The following is a 23,163-nucleotide window of genomic DNA, read 5'->3' on the forward strand; positions in this document are numbered from 1 at the left end:
AGAGCTTTTGAAGCACAGCAGCTGTGGTCAAAGAGTTCTCCACTGATTTTCGCTCGCGGGAAGTTGCCTCCTTGTTATTTCTGACTATATATATATATATATATATATATATATATATATATATATATATATATATATATATATAAACAGAACAATGGCTAAAAGCTGCTATGTGACAATGTGTACAGTGAACAAGCTAAAAAACAGAAGAACATTTCTTTAAGAGTTCGAACCAAAAAGAAAACGTCAGTTTCGGTTGAAAATGTTCAAGTGTTAGCATTATAAACAATTAATTAATACCAAAATATAAAATTAAATGAATAACAGAAAAATTAGGAATGTTGGACAATATATAACAGGAATATAACAGCTTGACTGTAAACTGTTTTTACAGTGTCGTATTATATTAATGTCCGTTAAAGGAAGACCTTTAACAAAAAATAAAAAAATCTTTCTCCAAAATTAATGATTAAATATGACAAGAGACACAGCTTTGCATCATGTTCTAATCAAGATCAAGATGTTTGTTGTGTGTTCCAGAGGATTAAAACGTACAATATATATTTCCGAGTAATAGGCTTAATAATAGGTAATTGTAAATGTGTAAAGTTGCATAAGCAAATTACTTAGTGTCATATATAAATATAATCTATAGAATTTGTGCTCTGCATTTAACCTATCCAAGTGCACACACACAAAACAAGTTCTGCATGCTAATTTTAATATTAATAATAATATTAATACTGCATATTAACTATACTGTGTACAAAGCGAAATAGGCTGGGCAAATAGCTTTTTTTCGAATTGCGTTAAGCAGAAACTTGGTCGCCTAATATTACCAAATTTAGCGTTGAAAAAGTAGTCATGGGGTGCCGTCCTGTGGAAATCTGAGACTGCGTAAACTCTTACCTGCTGCTGGTAATCCATAAACCGGGTTAACGATGCCGTGGTTAGCTCCGTCACTTCAGAGGAAGATTAACGAAGTCAGCTTGGGCACAAACAATGTACATATCGGTTATGACGAAACATTTTTTCTTAACTTACCTCTCCATTTTACAAACGGATTGTGAACTTAAAAAGAGTTCGGAAAAAGTTGGCAAGATATTCACAGATTCGACTTCCGGATCAATAACTCGCGAGCAAAATGTTTCTACTACTACACAATTGACGCCTCTTTTATTTCGTATTGATGTAGAAAACGAGTTACAAGCGAGTTTTCATCAAAACAAGCTTTTCTCCGCTCTGTACAAAATATGCGCTGTCTGAGAGAAAAGTCCGAAGGGACCGTCTACAAAGTGCGAAACGGAAAAAATGTTAATAAAATAGTCAATATCATCACAGTAACACTGTACAGTCACCAAATTCAGTTTACACACCACTGCTCTCCCGCTGGTTATACGACAACAGTTGTTTTTGAAAATAATTGCTTTTACACATTTTTGTGATATATATATTTTTTGTATTATGAAAAATAGTCACTAGCTGGGTTTCCATAACCCTGCTTTTATGTGCATTTTAAAGTATCGGATCACAATCGAGTGATGAAAACATAAAAATGCCTTAATTTTAAACTTAACTTAAGTTTTTATGCCTGCTTAAAGTGATTTTGACTTGAGCGAAAAAGGGTTAATGCGACTAATGGGAGATGGAAATGCACTTTGCAAAAAAATAATTCCTCCAAGCTGATTATGATTATATTCAGTAGTTTAACCTACTTTTCTTAGTAATGTATAGTGACAATTTATCAGGAAGTGACGAGTTTTGTCTTTTTTACTTGTTGGATGGAAATGCTGCTTGTTCGCAAGTGCGATATACAAAATTTGTGCATAAGTTAAATTTGCAACTTTGGATGGAAACCCGGCTAATAACTCAACTGTAACACACTGTACTTTCTCCAGATTCATTTCACACATCACTGCTCTCCTGTTGGTTTTACTATAACGCTTATTTTCAAAATAATTGCTTTTGCTACATTTGTAGGCTATATGATTATTTAACATGAAAAATAGTAATTACATGCATTATTATTACAAATAGTAAATAACTCCACTGTAACACTCTGTACTTTCTCCAAATTCAGTTAACACATTGCTGCTCTCATGCTGGTTTTACTACAACACTTGTTTTGTCAATAACTGCCTTTGAATGATTTTCATGATTTTTTTTAAAGGGGTAATATGATGTAGTTTCAAAATTTCCTTAAGATTGTAAAGACTAAAGTCTCAAACCAAAAAGAGATATTCTTTATAAATATAAAGGGTAAGTTAACCCAAAAATGAAAATTAAGCCATATTACTCACCCTGAAGTCATCCTAGGTGTGTATGACTTTCTTCTTTCAGACGAATCCAGTCAGAGTTATTTAAAAAATTGTATTTGATCTTTCGAGCTATAAGATGCAACTCAGTGGGTGTTACACTGCATCACTTCTGTAGAAGTTTAATAAAAAGTGCATTCATTTAAAAAAAGTGGCTCCATGAGGTGAACAAAGGATGCCAAAAAATATCCATATTTAAAACATATAAATCACTTTCTTTCTTTTTGTAATTATTTATTTTGGACATGTTAATACAATTGAAATAAAAAAACCAAAAAAAAAACAACAACTTTAATCTAGATTGCACTCACTGTTGTAAACGAAGCAGTTCCGGGGGAATGATGTATGAGGTCAGCGTTGCATGCGCTGGTAAATCTCATGAAAATCAACGTTTGTTACCAGGAGTAAAGGAAGTTTCCTTACTTTAGCATAATCTGATAGGTAGCATTAATTGTTAGATCACCGGGACATGGCATCACAGTATGGTAAGAGGTGTTACTTTTCCATCACACACTTAAAGGGTTAGTTCACCCAATAATCAAAATTATGTCATAAATAACTCCCCCTCATGTCGTTCCAAACCCGTAAGACCTCCGTTCATCTGCGGAATACAGTTTAAGATATTTTAGATTTAGTCTGAGAGCTCACAGTCCTTCCATTGAAACGGTGTGCACGGTATACTGTCCATGTCCAGAAAGGTTAGAAAAACATCATCAAAGTAGTCCATGTGACATCAGAGGGTCAGTTAGATTTTTTTGAAGCATCGAAAATACATTTTGGTCCAAAAATAGCAAAAACTATGACTTTATTCAGCATTGTCTTCTCTTCCGGGTCTGTTGTGAGATTTCAAAACACTGCAGTTTAGTGATATCCGGTCCACGAATTAATCATTAAATGTTACCGGATCTTCTTGAACCAGTTCACAATTGAATTTGAGAAAACAGTGTGTTACAGTAAATCTATTAACTAATTTTCATAATAAAAAAATCATAGAAAATGTGCAAAAGCAATTACTTTCGAAATAACTATTGTAATAACCAGCAGGAGAGCAGTGATGTGTAAACTGAATTTGGTGACACTACAGTGTGTTACTGTGAAGTTATTGACTATTTTATTAGTAACATTTTAGTTATGAACTTTGCAGACGGTCCCTTCGGACTTGTCACTAATATGCCAGAGCTTTGAGATCATTGTATTTTGTAGGCTATAGAGCGGAGGAAAGCTCGGTTTGAGGAATTTTTTTTTTTTTGAGTACATTGGGGATGGGGGGACATTCCGACTTGGTCTTGTAGGTTTCTGTTTTTTATTTTTGACGTGTTCATTATTTATCTATATTATTTGTTATCGTGTTTACGAACCGTGACATTTTGGTGTAGTTCATAGTTGATAGCGAACACAGTGAATATAAGTTAATACAGTTAGTAGAATCAGTTTCTCCTATTCTACACACTCAGTAGAATAGGAGAAACTGAGGAGGAAGTTTAAACATCTGGAAAAGCAGTTGTAAATTGAAAAAACCTGGGCAGCAATGGTAAAAACAAAAAACAAACAAAAAAAAACCTCCTAGATCTCTCATCTTTCATCCTAAATCCATCATTTATTTTAATTATTATATTGAATTTATGACTGAGCAATGGCTTGTTAGATACAGAAAGAGCATGAGCTAATTGAATAGAATATCTTGTCACTGTACAAGTACAATAAGATTTAATTTGAAACTTCCAAATTGATAGTAAAGGTAAAGAATACAAATTATTTAAATTATCAATTATAAACAGTTTGCAGCAGTATTAAAGCAGTGCAGACTAAGGGGGTGGCCCGCTGCAGATAGAGGCATTTGAAAAGACTGCTCTGTCCTCGGTCTTTAGTGGTATGTGTATAAAGTACACAACATTTACCAGAGAGCTTCTCTATTTTTTAACACACAGAATGGTAATACACTATATGTACAGTATATAGGGTGATATCAGGTAAAATGGGCCATTTAAGGTTTGGGGGTCCTAGCCCCTCTGGAATTTAGACCCAATGACTACAAAATATTTCAAACTATTGTCATAACTGTGCTTGACAAGTAACAGGTGATTTAATTGGTTTATGGTTGCCATGGTGGGTGAGGCAATAATTCTTATCAAGACTGCACCAGAGAGCTGCATGGTAAGTAGCCTGGCATACCAAATGTAACTAAACTATTATAAGGATGATAAATCTATAAAAAAAAAACATGCACAAAAAAAATATGCATAATATCTGTCTTGATGGCATCAATCAGAAATAATGTTGTTAGTTTGGTATAGGAACATATTTTTTGAAAAAGTGATGTTTTTATTGGCGGCCCAATTTACCTTAACCCAGTGAGGTAAAATGGGCCATCATCTGTGTCACTCACAAACACACATAAACAATTGTGAGAGAGGAAAGGATACAAAGATAAAACAGGGAGGGAAAGTAAGGCCAAACAACTACAATCTGTGGAAAGAGGAGAGGATGAAGGAGGCCTTAGATGAATACAGGAAGGGAGTGAAGAAAGGAATTACAGTGACTGTGCACCTCTTATCACGAGCATGGGGTGTGACACGATCCACACTGCAAAGACTCATCAGTGGAAAGGTGACTGGCAGTGAACATGCGTCAGGGCGGAAGCCCTACCTTCCAGATGAGGCGGACACAATTTGCACATTTCGTTCTAAATGTATTGTTCTCACAATAGTTTGGGCTAGTTTTGAGTAGCAATTAGGCAGATTTTTTTTGTGAAACCTGGCAACCCTTGCCATCAAGCATGTAGCTATATTATAGCTAACATAGCGAGACTCCTTGAAAAATACAATTGTGTAGTCTGTATTAAAGAGAAAATAATCACTTCATCCAATGGATAAGTCAATGGACCAAAGCACTGTGAGGAAAGGGAGGCGAGACTCAAAATATTCCTGCCCCCACCCCGGGATTTCCGCCTATGGTCAGTAATCATCATGAGATTGTTATTTCGTAAATGACTCCCCTCATACGTAGCCTAAGTGGGGAGGTCAACAATAGGCCATTGCTCAGTCTACACAGGCCTGCATTGTTTATAAAAATACATTGTATATAAGCGCCTTTCACAAGAGCAAATTGCCATTTCAGTTTAGTTGAGTGAGAGTTTCATACAGAGTTGCTAGAGGGACAGGCTGATATATTTATATGAGGAAAACCTTGTATTTGTGTTTCACAGAAAAACTACTGCAAACTATGCTTATGAGACATTTTCTGTATTCAGGATTTCATGTTTATATATCCTTGAAAAGAAACGTTTTGGACATATTTGCATTCTTTGCATGCTATAAATTGTCACAATTGTGAACATGTTTATCATAATTTGGCTAATTGTGACAACTAGCTCCTATAGTCTCCTCTCCATAATATTGTTTGATTAACATACATACAGTACTATGGTATTTAGACATCCACATGAAAATATGGTTCTGTCATAGTTTTGGTACTTTATTGTTAGTGTGGTGTCTCTCCTGTGGTTCTGGCAGTCTGTATCTCAGCAGCAGGCCTCTTCAGTCCATCTGTCTCATCTGTGAGCAGCCAATGCACACGCTTGCACCCCATCGTGTTATCAGCTCTACCCACTGTATTTAACTGGATTTATTATAAAGTCATACCCAGATTTCCATTACATTACATTGAGGAGGATGAAATGAGATCAGCTGTGTTTCTTCAAAACCTTCATATCTGAGTAAGAAGACAGGATTTCCCACAGAGAATGAACAAAGAGCTCTTCCAGGATGAAGAGAAAGGGTAGAGGAGGAAGATAAGAAAGAAAGAGACCCGAAGCAAGACTAGGCTAAAGATCCATGTGGTTCAGGCCAGAGGAGAAGGAAAGAGGAGCAATGTGGCAAGTTAGTTTAAACCCTAAAGTACTCCCAGACAGGGTCCCTGCATGGGTAACCATGAAGAAAGAACTGGTTGGAGGAGTCAAAGGGAAGAGGAAGATGTTCTCGTTTTCTTTACGATGTCGGATTGGAGTTATCAGAGGAAGGGTTAAAGGTAAGATACAGTATAAGAGAATGTGCATAAGGTGTGAGTGTGTGGTGATGTTTGTACTGGTAAGTGCAGATGCTGTGTACCTCATGAACAGTCATGCTGAAGTTATGTGTGTAATTTTTTTTTTAATATTCTTTTTCTTCTTGAGCGTCTGAGAAATGAATGCAAGATCTATTGTCCTATGTCGAGAAGGTTATAACTGCAGCCTGGAGATCTCCAAATAGGAGTGGGAACTCCAAAATAGGGCGTGGCTTCCTCTCATTGAGAGACAGGTGCATGACATGCATAAACATTTCTTCCCCCAATCCACTTTAGTCCAAAATCCGCCCCACAGCTGATTCTGAAGTTTAATTGGTTGTGTCAGTTAAAGTGTTTCCTACACTATGCAACAAAAAATGCTAACCCCTAAACCTACACCACACCTTACCTTAACCATTGAAATTGACTGAATGGCGGGATTGGCGCTGAATAGTGTGGTAAAGAAAGTTGCAGTTCAGGAGATAAACAGTTAATAAGATTATGCGATATAAGACTCACGCACAATGGCACCTTTTTAGTTACACCCAGCATCACTACCAGGCACTATGGACGACCCCGTTGCTTGTAATGAAACAGTAGAGTAAAATATTTTCCCTCCACTGGGACGACTCCTGAGTGATTCCTGTTTACATCATGAAGCAGAGGTTCAGACTTGAGTCCAAACACCACTGGCCAGGAGCCTTGGGCTCTGCTCTCATGGAGAACATTTATTTATGTAGCATATTTTATTTTAGATGAACTAGAAACAATGTTTAATTTATCAAGTTTTATTTTGAAATGTAAGTCAGTAACAATTTGTACCCGAGTCTGAACCTCTGCTTCAGGATGTAAACAGGAATCACTCAAGATCCGTCCCAGCGGAAGGGAAAGATTTTACTCTATCGTTTTATTCCAAGCAACGGGACTGTCCCGGTACACGCCATTCGCAGGCTAGGAGGGGGTAGTGATGCTGGGTGTAACTAAAAAGGAGCCATTGTCCAGTGAGTCTCATATCGCATAATCTTATTAACGGTTTATCTCCTGAACTGCAATTTACCACACTTTTTTACCACACAATTTACCGCCAATCAGTTAATTTCAATGGTTAAGGTAAGGTGTGGGGTAGGTTTAGGGGTCAGCATTGTTGTTGCATAGTATAGGAAACACTTTAACTGGCACAACCAATAAAAACTTCAGAATCAGCTGTGGGGCGGAGTTTGCACTGAAGTGGATTGGGGGAAAAATTCTGCATTCGTGTCTCTCAATGGGAGAAAGCCACGCCCTATTTTGGAGCTCCCACCCCGTTTTGGAGATCTCCAGGCTGCAGTTATACCCTTCTCCATTTTGGAGATCTCGGGTCTGCAGTTATACCCACTTGGAGATGTCAGCTAAAGTGACCTAAAAAAACAAGTGTTCAGCCACATGGGGGCTGTATAGTTTTAAATGACTTCAAATAATCTGCAGTCCTTAACAGTGAACCCACTCAGTATTTATTAATTTCACTGCATTAAATTACAGATTATCAATTAATTAGAATTTTTATGAATCATTTCACACTTAAAAAGAGTGATCTATTTCTTTAAAATAAAATCACGCTGGTTAGATGTAGTACTATCATGATATGTGCTTATAAACTGAAATTTAAACTACCAGTCAAAATCGTAATATTTTGAAATGTCTTTAGCCTCTTATGCTCACCAAGTATACAGTACATTTATACTGCAAAATACAGTAAAAACTATTATTATTGTGTATTATTGTGAAATATTATTATAATTTAAAATGCCAGTTTTCTCTTTGAATATTTTAGTAATATTTCAGCCTATTTCTTAGCAAAACAATTATTATATTATCTTATCACATTAAAAGGATTTCTGAAGTATCATGTGACACTAAAGACTGGAGTAATGATGCTGAAAATGCATCTTTGCAGCTATTAAACTGTCAGTGTAGTGTATTGACTGTAAATTATGAGTTGTGTGTCATCTGTTGATGGGGAGGAGCCTTGTTGGGGCTGTAACAGTATACTAAAGAAGAATGTGTGGTACATTGTGTGTTGATGGGTTAGACAGGTGCTCATCTCAGGCACATGCGGCTGTGAAGACAAAACTCTAGTAGTGGGTAAAATACCCCCCACCAACCCCCAAAAATGTAATCTGAGAGCAGATTTGCACAGACTTGCTCTTAGTTTGTCCCTTTAAAGGCTATAAAGTGTATGGCTTTCAGTCTGTGCATAAAATATTAAAAGCCAGTTTTAACAAGATTACAACATTAGAAATAGATGCATATATTTGATTTTAAAATGCACAAATTGCTGTTTATGTAAGGGATAATGTTCTGTCATTATCTCTTAATTAAAATCTGACAAGGAGGAACAGGATCTTTTATCCTTTATTTCGTGGTAGCAAAGTTGAAAATGTTTATGAAATATTGATTATTTTATTATGTAATGAGAAAGAGAACATATACGTGACAACATTCAATTATAAGTCATCATATTAAACTATTTAACGTGAATGCCACCATTGTCCAATCAGAATTAAGCATTCCAGATTGTTGTGTAGGAAGTCATAATATTCACATCAATATTATATGTTTGCAAACCATGGTACTAGCATTTTTCATGGTAATAACATGGAAGTACAAAGGAGTAAAAAATACCTTGATGTTGTGATGGTATCAGATGGTACTTTGATCTATTTCATAGCATTGAAAATCATGTACCATGGTATTTATAGTAAGTACAGTGCAGGCACCATGGTACAAGTGCTTTGAATAACACCTGAAATATTTTTTAAACATGTATCATAACAATACCATGATGTCTGATTTGTCATGGTGTCACCATAATATTAGATGGAATACTATAAATAATATAGTACAGTAGATAAGTCATATATTAATATGCTATGCATCTATGTTCTATTTATTATATCTTATAGATCAGTACCATGCTATTACCATGGTGCATCATTTTGTTTTTATTTCTGATGACTGTGATTTGATGGTAATGAAACTACATTTACCAGGGCTGTTTCAGACTAGATGATTACTTGGCTGTAAAATGTCTCTTCTGCTTACCAAAGCTGCGTTTATTTGATTAAAAAAACAGTCAAAATGTTAATTTTGGGAAATATTATTGCAATTTGAAATAAATGTTTTCTATTTTAATATACTTTAAAATGTAATTTATTTCTGTGATGCAAAGCTGAATTTTCAGCATCATTATTACAGTCTTCACTGTCACATAGTCTTTCAAAATAATTCTAACAGTATGATTTGGTCATCAAAAAGAATAAGTAAAAAAATCATGCTGCTTAATATTTATGCGGAAAGTGATTTTTTTCTGGAGTCTTTAAATACATGAACCATGGTACAATTTTGCATTGGCTGTTTCACACTAAATGCTCAGCTGCCAAATGAAGGGAAACGGGGCAAGTGAGAGGGAGACAGACAGGGAGGGAGGCGGTTTGGCTGTGTGTGTGTGTGTGTTTAATATATACATCTACATTTGCTTTCCAGTAGGAAGATACTCTCAGGCACAGAGTGCAAGACTGTGTGTGTGAACGAAGATGATTAATAGTCCAGTGCAGGAAGGAAGAGCGCATGTGAATGACGAGAAGCTCAAGAAGTGAGGGAGGAGTTGCAGAAAGGAGGGAGGAGAGGAGAGAAGGAGTGAGTGTGTGTTCTGTCCGGGTCTGATCTTGGTGAAGCACTGGAGCATTAAGATACATTCCCATACTGCAGCACTGTCATCGCTGGATAAACTACCATCTGCTTCGACTCACGCTGCAAACCCAGGACTGAATCTGTGCGAGGGGTTCACACGTGTTTTATGGATGACTGACTGGAGACTAGTTGCATGTGCGGAGGAGTCCACGTTATGCTGTTTGGAAAGATCAAACTGGAGTGGCACTGGAATGTCTCAGGAATTGTCTAGTTCCAGCTATGCAACACTTTTTCAGTCGCTCATTCATGCATTACACTCTGACATTATATTTAATCTGCATAAATTAATGTAAAAACCTGGAATTCTATATGATTTGTGTGGTGTGCCAGTATGGATTGAACATCATCTGTGCAACAGGATCAGCTATAGATAAAACCAGCTGAGCTCGCTGAATGGATTCATCTAGTCTGCTTTATTCATTCTTTGAGGCAACCTAACTGAAGTTACACATGTAATGTAGCTTAATTGGAAAGGTTAAGATGTGTACTTTAACAAACGGTTTGGTCTATTTAGCTAGTTCTTAAACTGATGTGAGGCAGAATGGAATTGTGATATTCCCATGATGCTGTGTGGTTTGAGAAGAGAGGGTCGCAACAACAGTGGTGAGTCATGTTGATCATTTTTACACATTCGGTCCTTTCTTTTTAACTTTTTCTGTCATATGCATTATGTTAGGGTTGGCAAGATTTTTTAGTGTCTTTAAAATAGTCTCTTCCTCTCACCAATGATGCATTTTACCGATCAAAAATACAGAAAAAAAATTACATTATGAAATATGATCACAATTTAAAATAACAGATGTGTAAATGTTAAAGAATTATAGAAATGTAATTCATTCCTGTGATCAAAGTTGAATTTTTATCATCATTACTCTTCAGTGTCACATTCAGTGTCACATCCTTCAGAAATCATTCTGCTCAGGAAACATTTCTTCTTATTATCCATGTTGAAAACATTTGTGCTGCTTCATTTTTCTGGGGAAACTTTTTTCACGATTCTTTGATATTAGAAAGTTCAAATGATCAACATTTAATTTAAATAGAAATAATTTGATCTATCTATCTATCTATCTATCTAGAGAATTGTTTACATAAAAAGTTTACTTATCTTTTTTATTAGGTATCAAGATTACCCTTTCAAAAAAGTACTGTGATGGTACTATGGTACAATATGGTATCAGTTTACTGATTATAATTTTCATATGTTACATATATATATATACTGTATTTACATTATATCCCAAGATAGTTCAAAGAGTAGCATGGCACTAGCACAGTCCAAAACAATATTAATTTTGGTACTTTTATGCTCGTTTAACCTTCGAAATGCTTTGGTCTTGTACTGTTCGAGTTAATCAAATCATTATGGCTAGGGTTCTTCTTCATATACAGCAAAAAATACAAATTAATGATACTTTTTCTTTAAAACAAAACATTAATATTATAATTTTTGGCAGAGAATGTGTTGTCGATCAGGTTGTCGACCCGGGCTCTGTGACAAATGGGGTCCACTATGTTCGTCTATGAAACTGTCTACCTATTGGGCCAGGGTAAAGAACATTTTGTCAAGGGCCGTGTGGTTTTTAGCTCCAGCCCCGCTGGTAAATGGAAAAGCCTGTTGAGAGCTGAGCGAGGCATGACAACTGGGGCCACTGTGGCCTCTATAAATAAAAGCCCAGGTCTGAAAATAGGCCCTGAGCTTCCATTTGCATTGTTAGAACATCATCCGTTTAACCCACATCAGGATTGGTGTCAACACAACCAGAGCCGTCAGAGTGCTATGCTCCAAATTAGTTTCAGAGTTTTAATAGACTTGGAAAATTAGTTATCATGACCTATAATGACAGTTTTACTCTGTTGTGACTTTCAGAGAAGCTGCTGTGTGTGTGAGTTACACAGTGTTGGGAAGGTTACTTTGGAAATGTAATAGGTTACAGATTACAAGTTACCTTATTTAAAATGTAATAGTAGTGTAACTTTTTTAATTACTTTAATAAAGTAATGTAACTAATTACTTTTGAGTACATTTTGATTACTTTTATAAATTTCTAATGAATATTAATTTGCAACTGTTAATCATCTTCAACCATTTTACACCATGCAGGTTTAACCTTACAGTAGTGCTCAATACTGTCAGACTTTCACCATCCTTCATCACTTAAATTAGGATGATCACATTTGAACACATCCACCACACAATCAGACTTTACTTAGAGATTGATCTGAAGTTCAATGCAGATTTAAAATCAAAAGAAATAGTTTATAGATACTGTTTTTGAAACCAAATCTTTGCATAACTAAAGGCATCTAACTGCATCTAACAATGGTTTGGGGAAAAATAGTTAATAAAAAAATAAAAGCATATACATCAACTCAAATACGGTTATCTAATAAGCATGTGTCCTATTTTGTGTACTAAACTCCTGAAACATTGGTGTCTTTTTGAAACACTGCTGTCTCTTTGTATATGATATGATGATAGTTTCTCAAAATAAGTAAAAAATGCTCATGAAGTGACTGTTCTAGAGATTCATTTCCATGAGGGGCGGACTGGGAAAAAATAGGCTGGGAAATCTCCCACTCATACACCCACAACCCATTCTGAAACATGGACAACCCTATTATTATTTTTTTGGACCTGACATGAAAAAGATTTGAATCCTTAGGTTGGGGGACTTTGCAACGTAATTAAGAGTTCTCTCCTGAACTGCACCTTCACTTCCATTATCCATCCATCTCTCTCATGACTTTAATACTGAAGATTTTTATTTGACTTTTACCATGTTTTGTAAGTGCAATTTTGTTTTTTTGGCAAATTAATTACCACTTGTATTTATTTTTACTACAAATTCCATAGTTAAACCACGGTTAGTGCCATACCATAGGCTATATTAATTTTCCTAAGGGTTGTGTTTTTGTATCCACTAGCTCTCCCTAAACCTATGATAACATATGATGATTTGTCTGCTAACTTACTACTGTAACATTACAATAGATAATAATGACGTCGTTTATACAGTATTTTGAGTGATTGCGAGCAATGTGCTGCTGCTTGACTAAGTAAACAAAGACAAAACTACATTAGCATATTTACAGATGAAACTGACCTGCACCTGAAACCCTGAACAGAAGTGTCGCTTCTCTACTCCAGCTGTGCGCTTACACAGTTCACTCGGGTCTCTCTCTCTCGCATTAATTACTCGGAGTCTGATCCAAACCGTTCGGCGGAGGCGCGGAGAGCGCGCGAGCCCAACCATTGCCAGTCACGACTAACCGATTCATGATTTATTAGAGATTTAATTATCGAATGGCGGATTTGGAAATAATCGCTTTAGTATATTCGGCCTGCAATTATACAATAACAATATTAAAGTAGAAGGCCAAATCGTCTGCCAGGCCACCGGGAATAGTCCCGGTTCTCCCGATGTCCAGTCAGCGCCTGATTTCCACAGACACGCAGAATGTGCAGGATTCATATTCAGTCTTTTTGCGGCTTAATATTCACAGACATCAGTCCATATCGGGTTTTGATTCAAGTGTACTGACCTACTTTTGATTTATTCGTCCAATATGTGGCATATTGCGTCCGCGTTATAGGCTGAATTCCATTTTTATGACTGGATTCTACGAATGTGTTTTCCGCGTCTCGGAGATTATGGGCCATATGTCTTAGTGCAATTTGGGAAAGAAATAAGCTGTATGTGGATGTGTGTAAATATTCAAATGTAATCCTCTTTGTAATCATTACAATTTTCACAAGTAACTGTAATTTAATTACTCATTTTTTCTTAGTAACTGTAACTGATTACTGTTACATTTATTTTGTAATTAAATTACGTAACGCCGTTACATGTAACTAGTTACTCCCCAACACTGGAGTTACATAATAATTATGTAACAATTACTGAATACTCATAGATGGGCTGTTTGTTGAGTGTTAAAGCAGTAGTGTGATGTTTTGAGCCTTTGACCTATTAAAGAAACATTTTGGGTGATGTTGGTTTATTTGTTCAGTCTTTTGACCAAAAGGAGATTTATGGGTTGTTGACACTCTGGAGGGACTAACACTTTGGGATGGTTGACCTTTATTTGTTGAGAAACACACAAATTGCCTCTACATCAATTTCTTATTATTTTCAGCTTGAGGTCAGTAATATTTTATGTAAAATAAAATTGACATTTTTATTCAGCAAGGGTGACTGTCAGTAAAGACATTTATAATGTTACAAAATATTTCTCTTTCAAATAAAAGCTGTTCTAGTGAACTTTCTATTCATCAGAAAATCCTGAAAATATACACATCATGCACAACTGTTTTAAACATTGATAATAATAATAAATGTTTCTTGAACAGCAAATCAGCATATTAGATTGATTTCTGAAGGAACATATGACACTGAAGACAGGAGTAATGATGCTGAAAATTCAGCTTTACATCACAGGAATAAATTACATATTACAATATATTCACACAGAAAACAGTCATTTTAAATTGTAATAATATTTCACAACATGACTGTTTTTACAGTATTTTTAATCAAATAGATGCAGACTTGTTTCAAAACATTAAAAAGCTTTTGAATAGTAGTGAACAGTCCAAGATTTACAATTTCTAGGGTTAACAAACAATGAAGAGAACAGTTGAGACATATTATCAGACACATCATGCAGATTGTGTACTTTAATGGTTAAATATGGACTGGAAACTGAAAGGATGCTAATTTAAAACCACCAAGTGATAAGCCTTGAGCTCTCAACATAATTTTAGGTTGCTCCAAAGCTGCTTAAAGAGAAACCGTATTAATAGCCTTTACTTCCATAATGTATCTTTCCAAATGAAGTTGAATATTTAACAATAACACTGGCGAGGACTTACATTTAGTCCTCTTTTTTTTTTTTTTTTGGTTTTTGGAGTGAATCAATTCCTGTTACATAATTTTTTTATTGCATATAAAATGTTCCATTTGGATTGCACAGTTTTTACAGACACTAATAAACGTAATGTGATGCACATTTGTCAGTCATAAATAAATGAAACGGGTAAGATTATGCACTAAAAATGTATTTACATTTTATGCATTGACTTTATTTAAATAATATTTTCATAATGCATTAAATTCGAATAGCTGAGATTTAGCATACATCTGTGAATTTTTAAAACAATTTAATTTATTCAGTTAAAATATATGAACCTGGGGAAAATATGGCTAGCTGTGGAACAAGTAATATTCAATTAGTTAAAATGTATGAGATTGAAGAAAAAAAGGATTTATTGATGATAAATATATGAACCTGGTTATGTATTTAAAACATAATTAGTTTATTAGCACTACCACAGAAATCGTACCTGTTTCATTTCTGTATGACTGACAAATATGCATCACATTACATTTGCTTATGTTAAAATTGTGTAATCCAAATGGATGGCAGTTTTGATATAAAATTCAAAGACATATCTCAAATCTAGGCCTAAGTATTTTTTCAATGTTGGATTATAAAAAGTGTGTGTTGCATACCTGAATTATATGTTGTTATTTATTTATTTATTTCTAATTCTAAATGTTGTAAAACGCAAACAATCCAAGTCTAATTATTCAGTAAACTGCCTTTGTAACTTATTATCATAATTTATTTGATCATTTCATGTTTCAGATGATGTCCCATACACAAAGGGAAACAAAGATGCTGCAAGTGACAGCAGTGGGCTCAACAAGAGGAGTAGCATTGCTGGTAAGTTGGCATGTGAACATTTGCCGAACATTTCCACACCTTCAGGCCATTCAAGATGTAGACGAACTTGTTTCATCATAGAAACAGATTTGGAGAAAATGAGCATTAAGTCGCTTGCTCACGAATGGATCCTCTGCAGAGTGGTGTGGATTACTTGTGGATTATTGTGATGTTTTTATTATCAGTGTGGACTCTCACTCTGACAGCACCCATTCACTGCAGAGCATCCGATGGTGAGCAACTGATAGAATGATACATTTCAGCAAATCTGAGAAACAAACTTATCTACATCCTGAATGACCTAAGAAACTTAAAAAAAAAACAATATGTGTGTATATATATATATATATATATATATATATATATATATATATATATATATAAAAGCTGTTCTCTGCATTTCCAAGAGACAGGACTATACCTCCCTAGACTAGTGTTGTGTTTGTACTAAACCCAGAGCAGCCCTGAATGAATCAACAGAATGACCCAGCTCATATTCTAATACTATAGACAGCATTTAAAAAGCTTTGCACAGGCTGTTTAATGCTGATAATGTACTGCGTGTGTCTTTACACAAAAACTACATGATGTAAATAGCCTAGAAATGAAAAACAAAGGAACTCATAGTGAGTCCCGCTGCAATATCATGATAAACTCATTGTGATGTTGTTATAATGATTATTAATTTTGATTAATATAAAGTTTTTTGAGGGGACCATCTCATATTCTGGTATGTGATAAACATAACTATACTTTGAGATTTTATTGTGCAACGTAAACCTCACATACACTCAAACATTCATATGTGTTAACATCAGTGTTGTGCTAGTTAAGAAATAGTAGCTAACTAGTTACAGTTACTAGTTACTTAATTCAAAAAGTAACTCAATTACTTTGTTGATTACTTACACCAAAAAGTAATGCATTACTGTTAAAAGTAACTTTTTAGTTACTTTTTTAAAGAAGTTTCTTTAATGTTCCCATTAATGCGCTTTTATGCGTTATGGTCTATACAAACACAACGTAAAACAGAAAGTAATTTTTAAACACTATTTTGATTAAGTCAGACCAGCACAAACTGAATATTGTATATCACAAGGATTTCTGAAATAAATAACAAAACACCTGAATAATATATTCAGAATCAAAAACTAAAGTGGCTTCTGCATCATAAAAGCTGTTGTGTTGAGCCCTTAAAATGTTCCTTTCACAGCCTAAGTAAAACTATCAACAATGGACAACATAACACAGAACATTTTGAAATAAATAAATGAAAGCAATCTGAATTATTCAGAATCAATTTCGAGAAACATACATACATACATGCATATACATATACAACTGCATATACAACTGATGATTCGCGATCCCCAAACTGACGCAAACCGGCTCCGAACTCCCGAACGGACTCAAATGATTCGCGCTCCGAAACTCCCGAGCTGACTCAAATGATTCATGCTCGAACTCCGAGCTGACTAAAATGATTCGCGAACCCACTTTGAACTCCAGAACTGACTCAAATGATTTTCGAACCCGCTCCGAACTCCCAAACTGACTCAAATGATTCGCGAACCCGCTACGAACTCCCGAACTTTTGATTCGCGAACGACAACCTGACTAAAATGATTCGCCAACCTGCTCTAAACTTCGAAACTGACTCAAATGATTCGCGAACCATTTACGAACTCCCGAACTGACTCAAATGATTCACGCTCCGAGCTCCCAAACTGACTCAAATGATTCGCGAACCCGCTTTGAACTCCCAAACTGATTCAAATGATTCGCGAACCCGCTCCGAACTCCCGAATTGATTCAAATGATTCGCGAACCCGCTCCGAACTCCCGAACTGATTCAAATGATTCGCGATACCCAAACTGACTCAAATGATTCGTGAACCCGCTCCGAAATCCCGAACTGACTCAAATGATTCGCGATCCCGCTCCAAACTCCGAACTGACTAAAATGATTCGCGATCCCGCTCCGAACACACGAGAACTCTTTGACCACAGCTGCTGTGCTTCAAAAGCTCTTGCAGCAGCTCAACACTGGTTTTCTCTGAGGTGGTCGGATCACATCAGATTGTGGTTAATCTTGCAGATCATGACTTATATCTACTCTTCATCTCCCTGCAGTTTGGTAATATAAAGATTCCTCCTTTGAACTCCCACCTCTTCTGTGGGTTTTATTGTTCTGGGTTTGAATTTGGGCTTCTGGGGTCTCAAAAAAGGAACATTTTCAATCTCCAAGGTGAACGTTATGACAACACCAGTGTTAGTTACTAATAAATATGCATTACTGTTAAAAGTAACTTTTTTTACTTTTTTAAAGAACTTTCTTTAATGTTCCCATTAATGCGCTTTTATGCGTCATGGTCTATACAAAGACAAAGTAAAACAGAAAGTAATTTTTAAACACTATTTTGATTAAGTAAGACCAGCACAAACTGAATATTGTATATCACAAGGATTTCTGAAATAAATAACAAAACACCTGAATAATATATTCAGAATCAAAAACTAAAGTGGCTTCTGCATCATAAAAGCTGTTTTGTTGAGCCCTTAAAAATGTTCCTTTCACAGCTTAAGTATGAAAACAAACTATCAACAATGGACAACATAACACAAAACATTTTGAAATAAATGAAAGCAATCTGAATTATTCAGAATCATTTTCGAGAAACATATATATATATATATATATATATATATATATATATATATATATATATATATATATATATATATATATATAAATGCTGTTTAAAAATGAAATCTATGTTATCATGCTAAGGAGCTGACTGATAGCCGGTCGACTCCACAGTAGAGACAGGCTGCATGTTTTCAACAATGTTTCACCTGTATGAGAAAAACATACAGAGAATCACTTAAGACACTTTGCTGTAGACCCATTCCACATAATAATATTCATTAAAACTGTATGTTAACACGTAGGAGCTTGCTGCATGAATCCGTGAGTAGGCTACAGTTTACAAATCCATGGGAACGGATTGCGAAAGTGTGCGTGCAGATTATGAATTCGCAGGTACAGATTCAAAAACCGAGGGTACGGTTTACAAAATCTGAGCGCACGGATTGGAAATTCGTGGGCTAGGATAGGACTTTCAAACCAGAAAGACACAGCTTACATTTGACCAAAAGGTTTTTGTCTTTATGCTCAACTAAAGTGAAATAATGAGCATATTTTAATGAAATAATGAGTTTGGACTCGCAGTCGAAGGGTTGTGAGTTCGAGTCTCGGGCCGACAGGAATTGTGGGTGGGAGGAGTGCATGTACAGTGCTCTCTCCACCCTCAATATCACGACTTAGGTGCCCTTGAGCAAGGCATCGAACCCCCAACTGCTCCCCGGGTGCCGCAGCATAAATGGCTGCCCACTGCTCCGGGTGTGTGTCCACAGTGTGTGTGTGCGTTCACTGCTCTGTGTGTATGCACTTTGGATGGGTTAAATGCAGAGCACGAATTCTGAGTATGGGTCACCATACTTGGCTGAATGTCACGTCACTTTCACTTATTTCCACTTTGAGAAACTCGTGTTGCTCTCGCCTTGACTCGCCATGACTGCTGTTGACCCTCCAGAGTCAGGGCTAGTCACCGTTGACCCTCCAGAGTCAGGGCTAGTCACCGTTGACCTTCCAGAGTCAGGGCTAGTCACCGTTGACCCTCCAGAGTCAGGGCTAGTCACCGTTGACCCTCCAGAGTCAGGGCTAGTCACCGTTGACCTTCCAGAGTCAGGGCTAGTCACCGTTGACCTTCCAGAGTCAGGGCTAGTCACCGTTGACCTTCATGAACAAATGCAAGTCACCAATGATCTTCATGAGCAGAGTCAAGTGACCATTGATCTTCCTGAATCCAGTCTAAACACCACAGAATTACCAGAGTCTCTCCTCGTCTCGGCTGAACTACCAGAGCCTCTCCTCGTTTCTGCGGAACTTCCAGAGCCTCGTCACGTCTCAGCCGAACTCTCTGAGCGCTCGACTGATCCTGTCGTGTCCACGGAGGCCACCCTTAACTTGTTCATGTTCTCTGTGGTGGTCTTCTGCGCCGCCCTGGTGGGCTTCTGTCTCGACTGCACGGATGTGGTGGTCTTCTGCGCCGCCCTGGTGGGCTTCTGTCTTGACCGCACGGATGTGGTGGTCTTCTGCGCCGCCTTGATGGGCGTTCTGTCTCGACCGCACGGATGCGGTGGTCTTCTGCGCCGCCCTGGGGGGCTTCTGTCTCAACTGCAGGGCTCCAATTCCTGCCCTGTCGGTTCGGCCCTGGGACACTGAACGTTATGTCCTTCCTGGACTTGTGTTTTGTTGTTTTTGTTTTTTGCTCCTCTTCTCTCTGTTTCCATCTATGGACCTGGCCCTCCGTCCCTCCCCCTGATCCTCCGCCAGTCCACCTCCCTCCTGTGCTCCTTGTTTTTGTTTTCTGCACTTCTTGTCTCTGTTTCCCCATTTTACCTGGCCCTCCGTCCCTCCCCCTGGTCCTACGCCGCTCCATCTCCCTCCTGCTCGCTGTGTTCATTGGTCTCTTCTTGGGTTCGGGTGGAGCATCTGGTAGCTGCTCCGTGGAGGAGGGGGTAATGTCACGCTGTCTGGTCTCTGTTTCCCTGAGTCTCCACTAGTGGTCTCACTTCCCCATAGGCACCTCACTACAATTCCCAAAAAGCCTTGTCCCTTCATCACAGTAATTTCACTCCTGTTAATTGCAATCAGGTGTCTTCACTTGTTAGTCATTATCCTCCCTATATTAACCAGTCCTTTTCTGTTTGTCTGCATGGAGTCCTTTCTTTCCGTCACCCAGTTTCCTCGCCTTCCGAGTTCCTCATCTTCCGAGTTCCTGTTCCTGTTCCCATTCCTGTTCCTTCCCTGTTTGTTATTTGTTGGATGGATTTATGGTTTTGACCCCTGCTTGTTGATTTCTCTTTGGATTACCCATTAAAACCCATACTGCGATTGGATCTCTCATCTCCTGCGTTTCACTGGGTTTCCGATCGTAACAACAGCTCCCCCATTTACTTTCATTTGTTTTTAAGGCAGTCTTGCCCTCACTAACATGGCGGACACGTTGACGTATCGCGGCAACGGCTCAAATCGGCCAATGAGGCGTCTAGGTATTTATATGTCTATGGGTCTCAAGACCCTGCAAAAAAAACGCTTTGACCCCCCATTTGACCCCCCATCCTCTTCCTGATTAAAAAATATATATATCAAGGATAAAGATAAAAAAATGTTTCTCTTCAAACTACGCAGAACAATAATAAATAATAATTATTTCGACATTTTTTCGTACACTGAACCGAGAACCGTTTCTGTCAGATGCGTCCGATTCGAGAACCGAGGAGCTGATGATACAGCGCATGTGTGATTCAAGGTGATGCAGACTGACTCACAGCTCGTCTGAACCGCACTGGTTCTTTTGGTGATTGATTCTGAACTGATTCTTTGCTAGTGTTATAAGCGCGGGTAAACCGAAGGCTTGAATGAAGGGCAGTCATCGCCAATGACATTACATCTAATGCAAAAGAACCGGTAAACCGTTTTTTTTTCAACTGGTTTATTTGATCGAATTGTCCGAAAGAACCGGTTCACTTGAGCACCTGCTCCTTTGCCCCTTAAAGGTCCCCTTCTTCGTGATCCCATGTTTTAAACTTTAGTTAGTGTGTTATGATGTTGTTAGAGTATAAATAATATCTGTAAAATTCTAAAGCTCAAAGTTTAATGCCAAGCGAGATATTTTATTTAACAGAATTTGCCTACAAAAAACGACCCGTTTGGACTACATACCTCTACTTCCTGCAGTAATGACATCACTAAAACAGTTTTTTGACTAACCTCCGCCCACATGAATTCACAAAAAGGGGGGCATGGTCTTGTTGTGCTCCGACAGAGAAGAAGGAAGAGCTGCGTTTGTGTTTGTCGCCATGTCGTTGAAACGCTGTTATTTTCATCTCGGAGTACAATCATCTTTGTTTGGGCTTCCCAGGGAAGCTGTACTTGGAGATTAATGGTTACAATTTATGTTTAACTCGTTTCAGCAACGTTAAAAAAAGTTAACCGCTTAAGTCATTTGTGGATAAATGCTTACTGGAGACGCAAACCGTTTCAAATGATTCAGTTCGAATTGGTGAACTGGTTCAAGAAGATCCGGTTACATCGAATGGTTCGTTTGTGAACCGGATATCACTACACTTCAGTGTTTTGAAATCTCACACAACAGACACTGAAGAGAAGACAATGCTGAATAAAGTCATAGTTTTTGCTATTTTTGGACCAAAATGTATTTTCGATGCAGTTATATGCAGTTATTAGCCGTGTTGGTTTTCATGAGACCTCCCTTGAAATGACCAGGACCCCCCATTGCCCCCCCAATCAAAATTGTCTGGAGCCGCCACTGTATCAGACATGTTTTGCTCTAGATCGAGTCTCTTTATTAAGGAGCTCTGTGAGTCTCAGCACACATAAAGTGTCTTACACATTAAGGTAAAGAGTCTGTGATAATGCTGATATTTGACTTCTTCGGACCGCTGCTGTCGTTCTCTCTGTTCTTTTCTTTTTATCGGTTGGGCTTGTGAAGAATCAGGTCAGTTAATTAGTCTCTACTGATTTACCACACTGACACTCACTATCAGAAGCTGTAGAGATTTAACAGCAGAGATGAGTACACACTTTGGATTGCAGTGGCTGCATCAGAAGAGCTTCACATATAGTTTATCTTTGTTTGATCAAACTGAATAGAATATTCTCCTTAATGGTGTCCTCGTAACCGTTATGAGTGGAAATTTATAGAATACAATGTATTTGTAATTATGTTTTCTTTAATTGAATATTTGTTGTTTGTGATTATTATTTTTTACGATTCTTTGGACATGGTTTGCTTCCATAATGTGTAAATATATTTATTACACGCAGCCAGTTATTCTGCCAGACTGCAATACTACCATCTCCCTTCATGAAATGGTTAAATGAATCTGACTTTCATAACACAATGCATGGCTACACAAGCTCCCCGGGGACCCACGGGTGAGTTACCTGCTGTGAAGGTTGTGTGGTTATTGTGTGTGTTTGTGTATGCACAGATGAGCTGAGAGGTGTGACGACAGTGGAACTGATTAAAAAAGAGGGCACCAGTCTCGGCCTCACGATCTCCGGAGGTTGTGACAAGGACGGCAAGCCAAGAGTGTCGAACCTAAGACCCGGAGGTCTCGCGATCCGGTGAGAAACAGACGTGACACAGACAAATGCATGCTGATCAGTCACCCAACTCCCAGTAGAACATTTCATTGCTCAAAAGTGGCTCTTTCACAGCACAAAAGACTTCATGGAGTTCTCAGTTATGCTTCA

At 37.4% G+C, this 23,163-nt stretch overlaps 2 protein-coding genes across 2 annotated transcripts in view; one reads left to right on the top strand and one right to left on the bottom strand.

The window, feature by feature from the left end:
* LOC132114915 (protein SSUH2 homolog) overlaps positions 1-973 on the bottom strand; it is a 32,194-nt gene extending 31,221 nt beyond the window's left edge. The window contains exon 1 of the mRNA XM_059523311.1: positions 910-973. The gene's annotated coding sequence lies outside the window, so the exon portion shown is untranslated. The remainder of the gene's footprint in view (positions 1-909) is intronic.
* Positions 974-5,863: 4,890 nt separating this feature from the next.
* The window catches only part of grip2a (glutamate receptor interacting protein 2a), a 36,433-nt gene continuing 19,133 nt past the window's right edge, over positions 5,864-23,163 (top strand). The window contains 3 exon segments of the mRNA XM_059523313.1: positions 5,864-6,341; positions 15,738-15,815; positions 22,899-23,034. Coding sequence (XP_059379296.1) covers positions 6,149-6,341; positions 15,738-15,815; positions 22,899-23,034 — 407 coding nt within the window. The 5' untranslated portion in view covers positions 5,864-6,148.

The sequence above is a fragment of the Carassius carassius genome, chromosome 34 (genome assembly GCF_963082965.1).
Source record: "Carassius carassius chromosome 34, fCarCar2.1, whole genome shotgun sequence".
NCBI classification, from domain to species: Eukaryota; Metazoa; Chordata; class Actinopteri; order Cypriniformes; family Cyprinidae; genus Carassius; species Carassius carassius.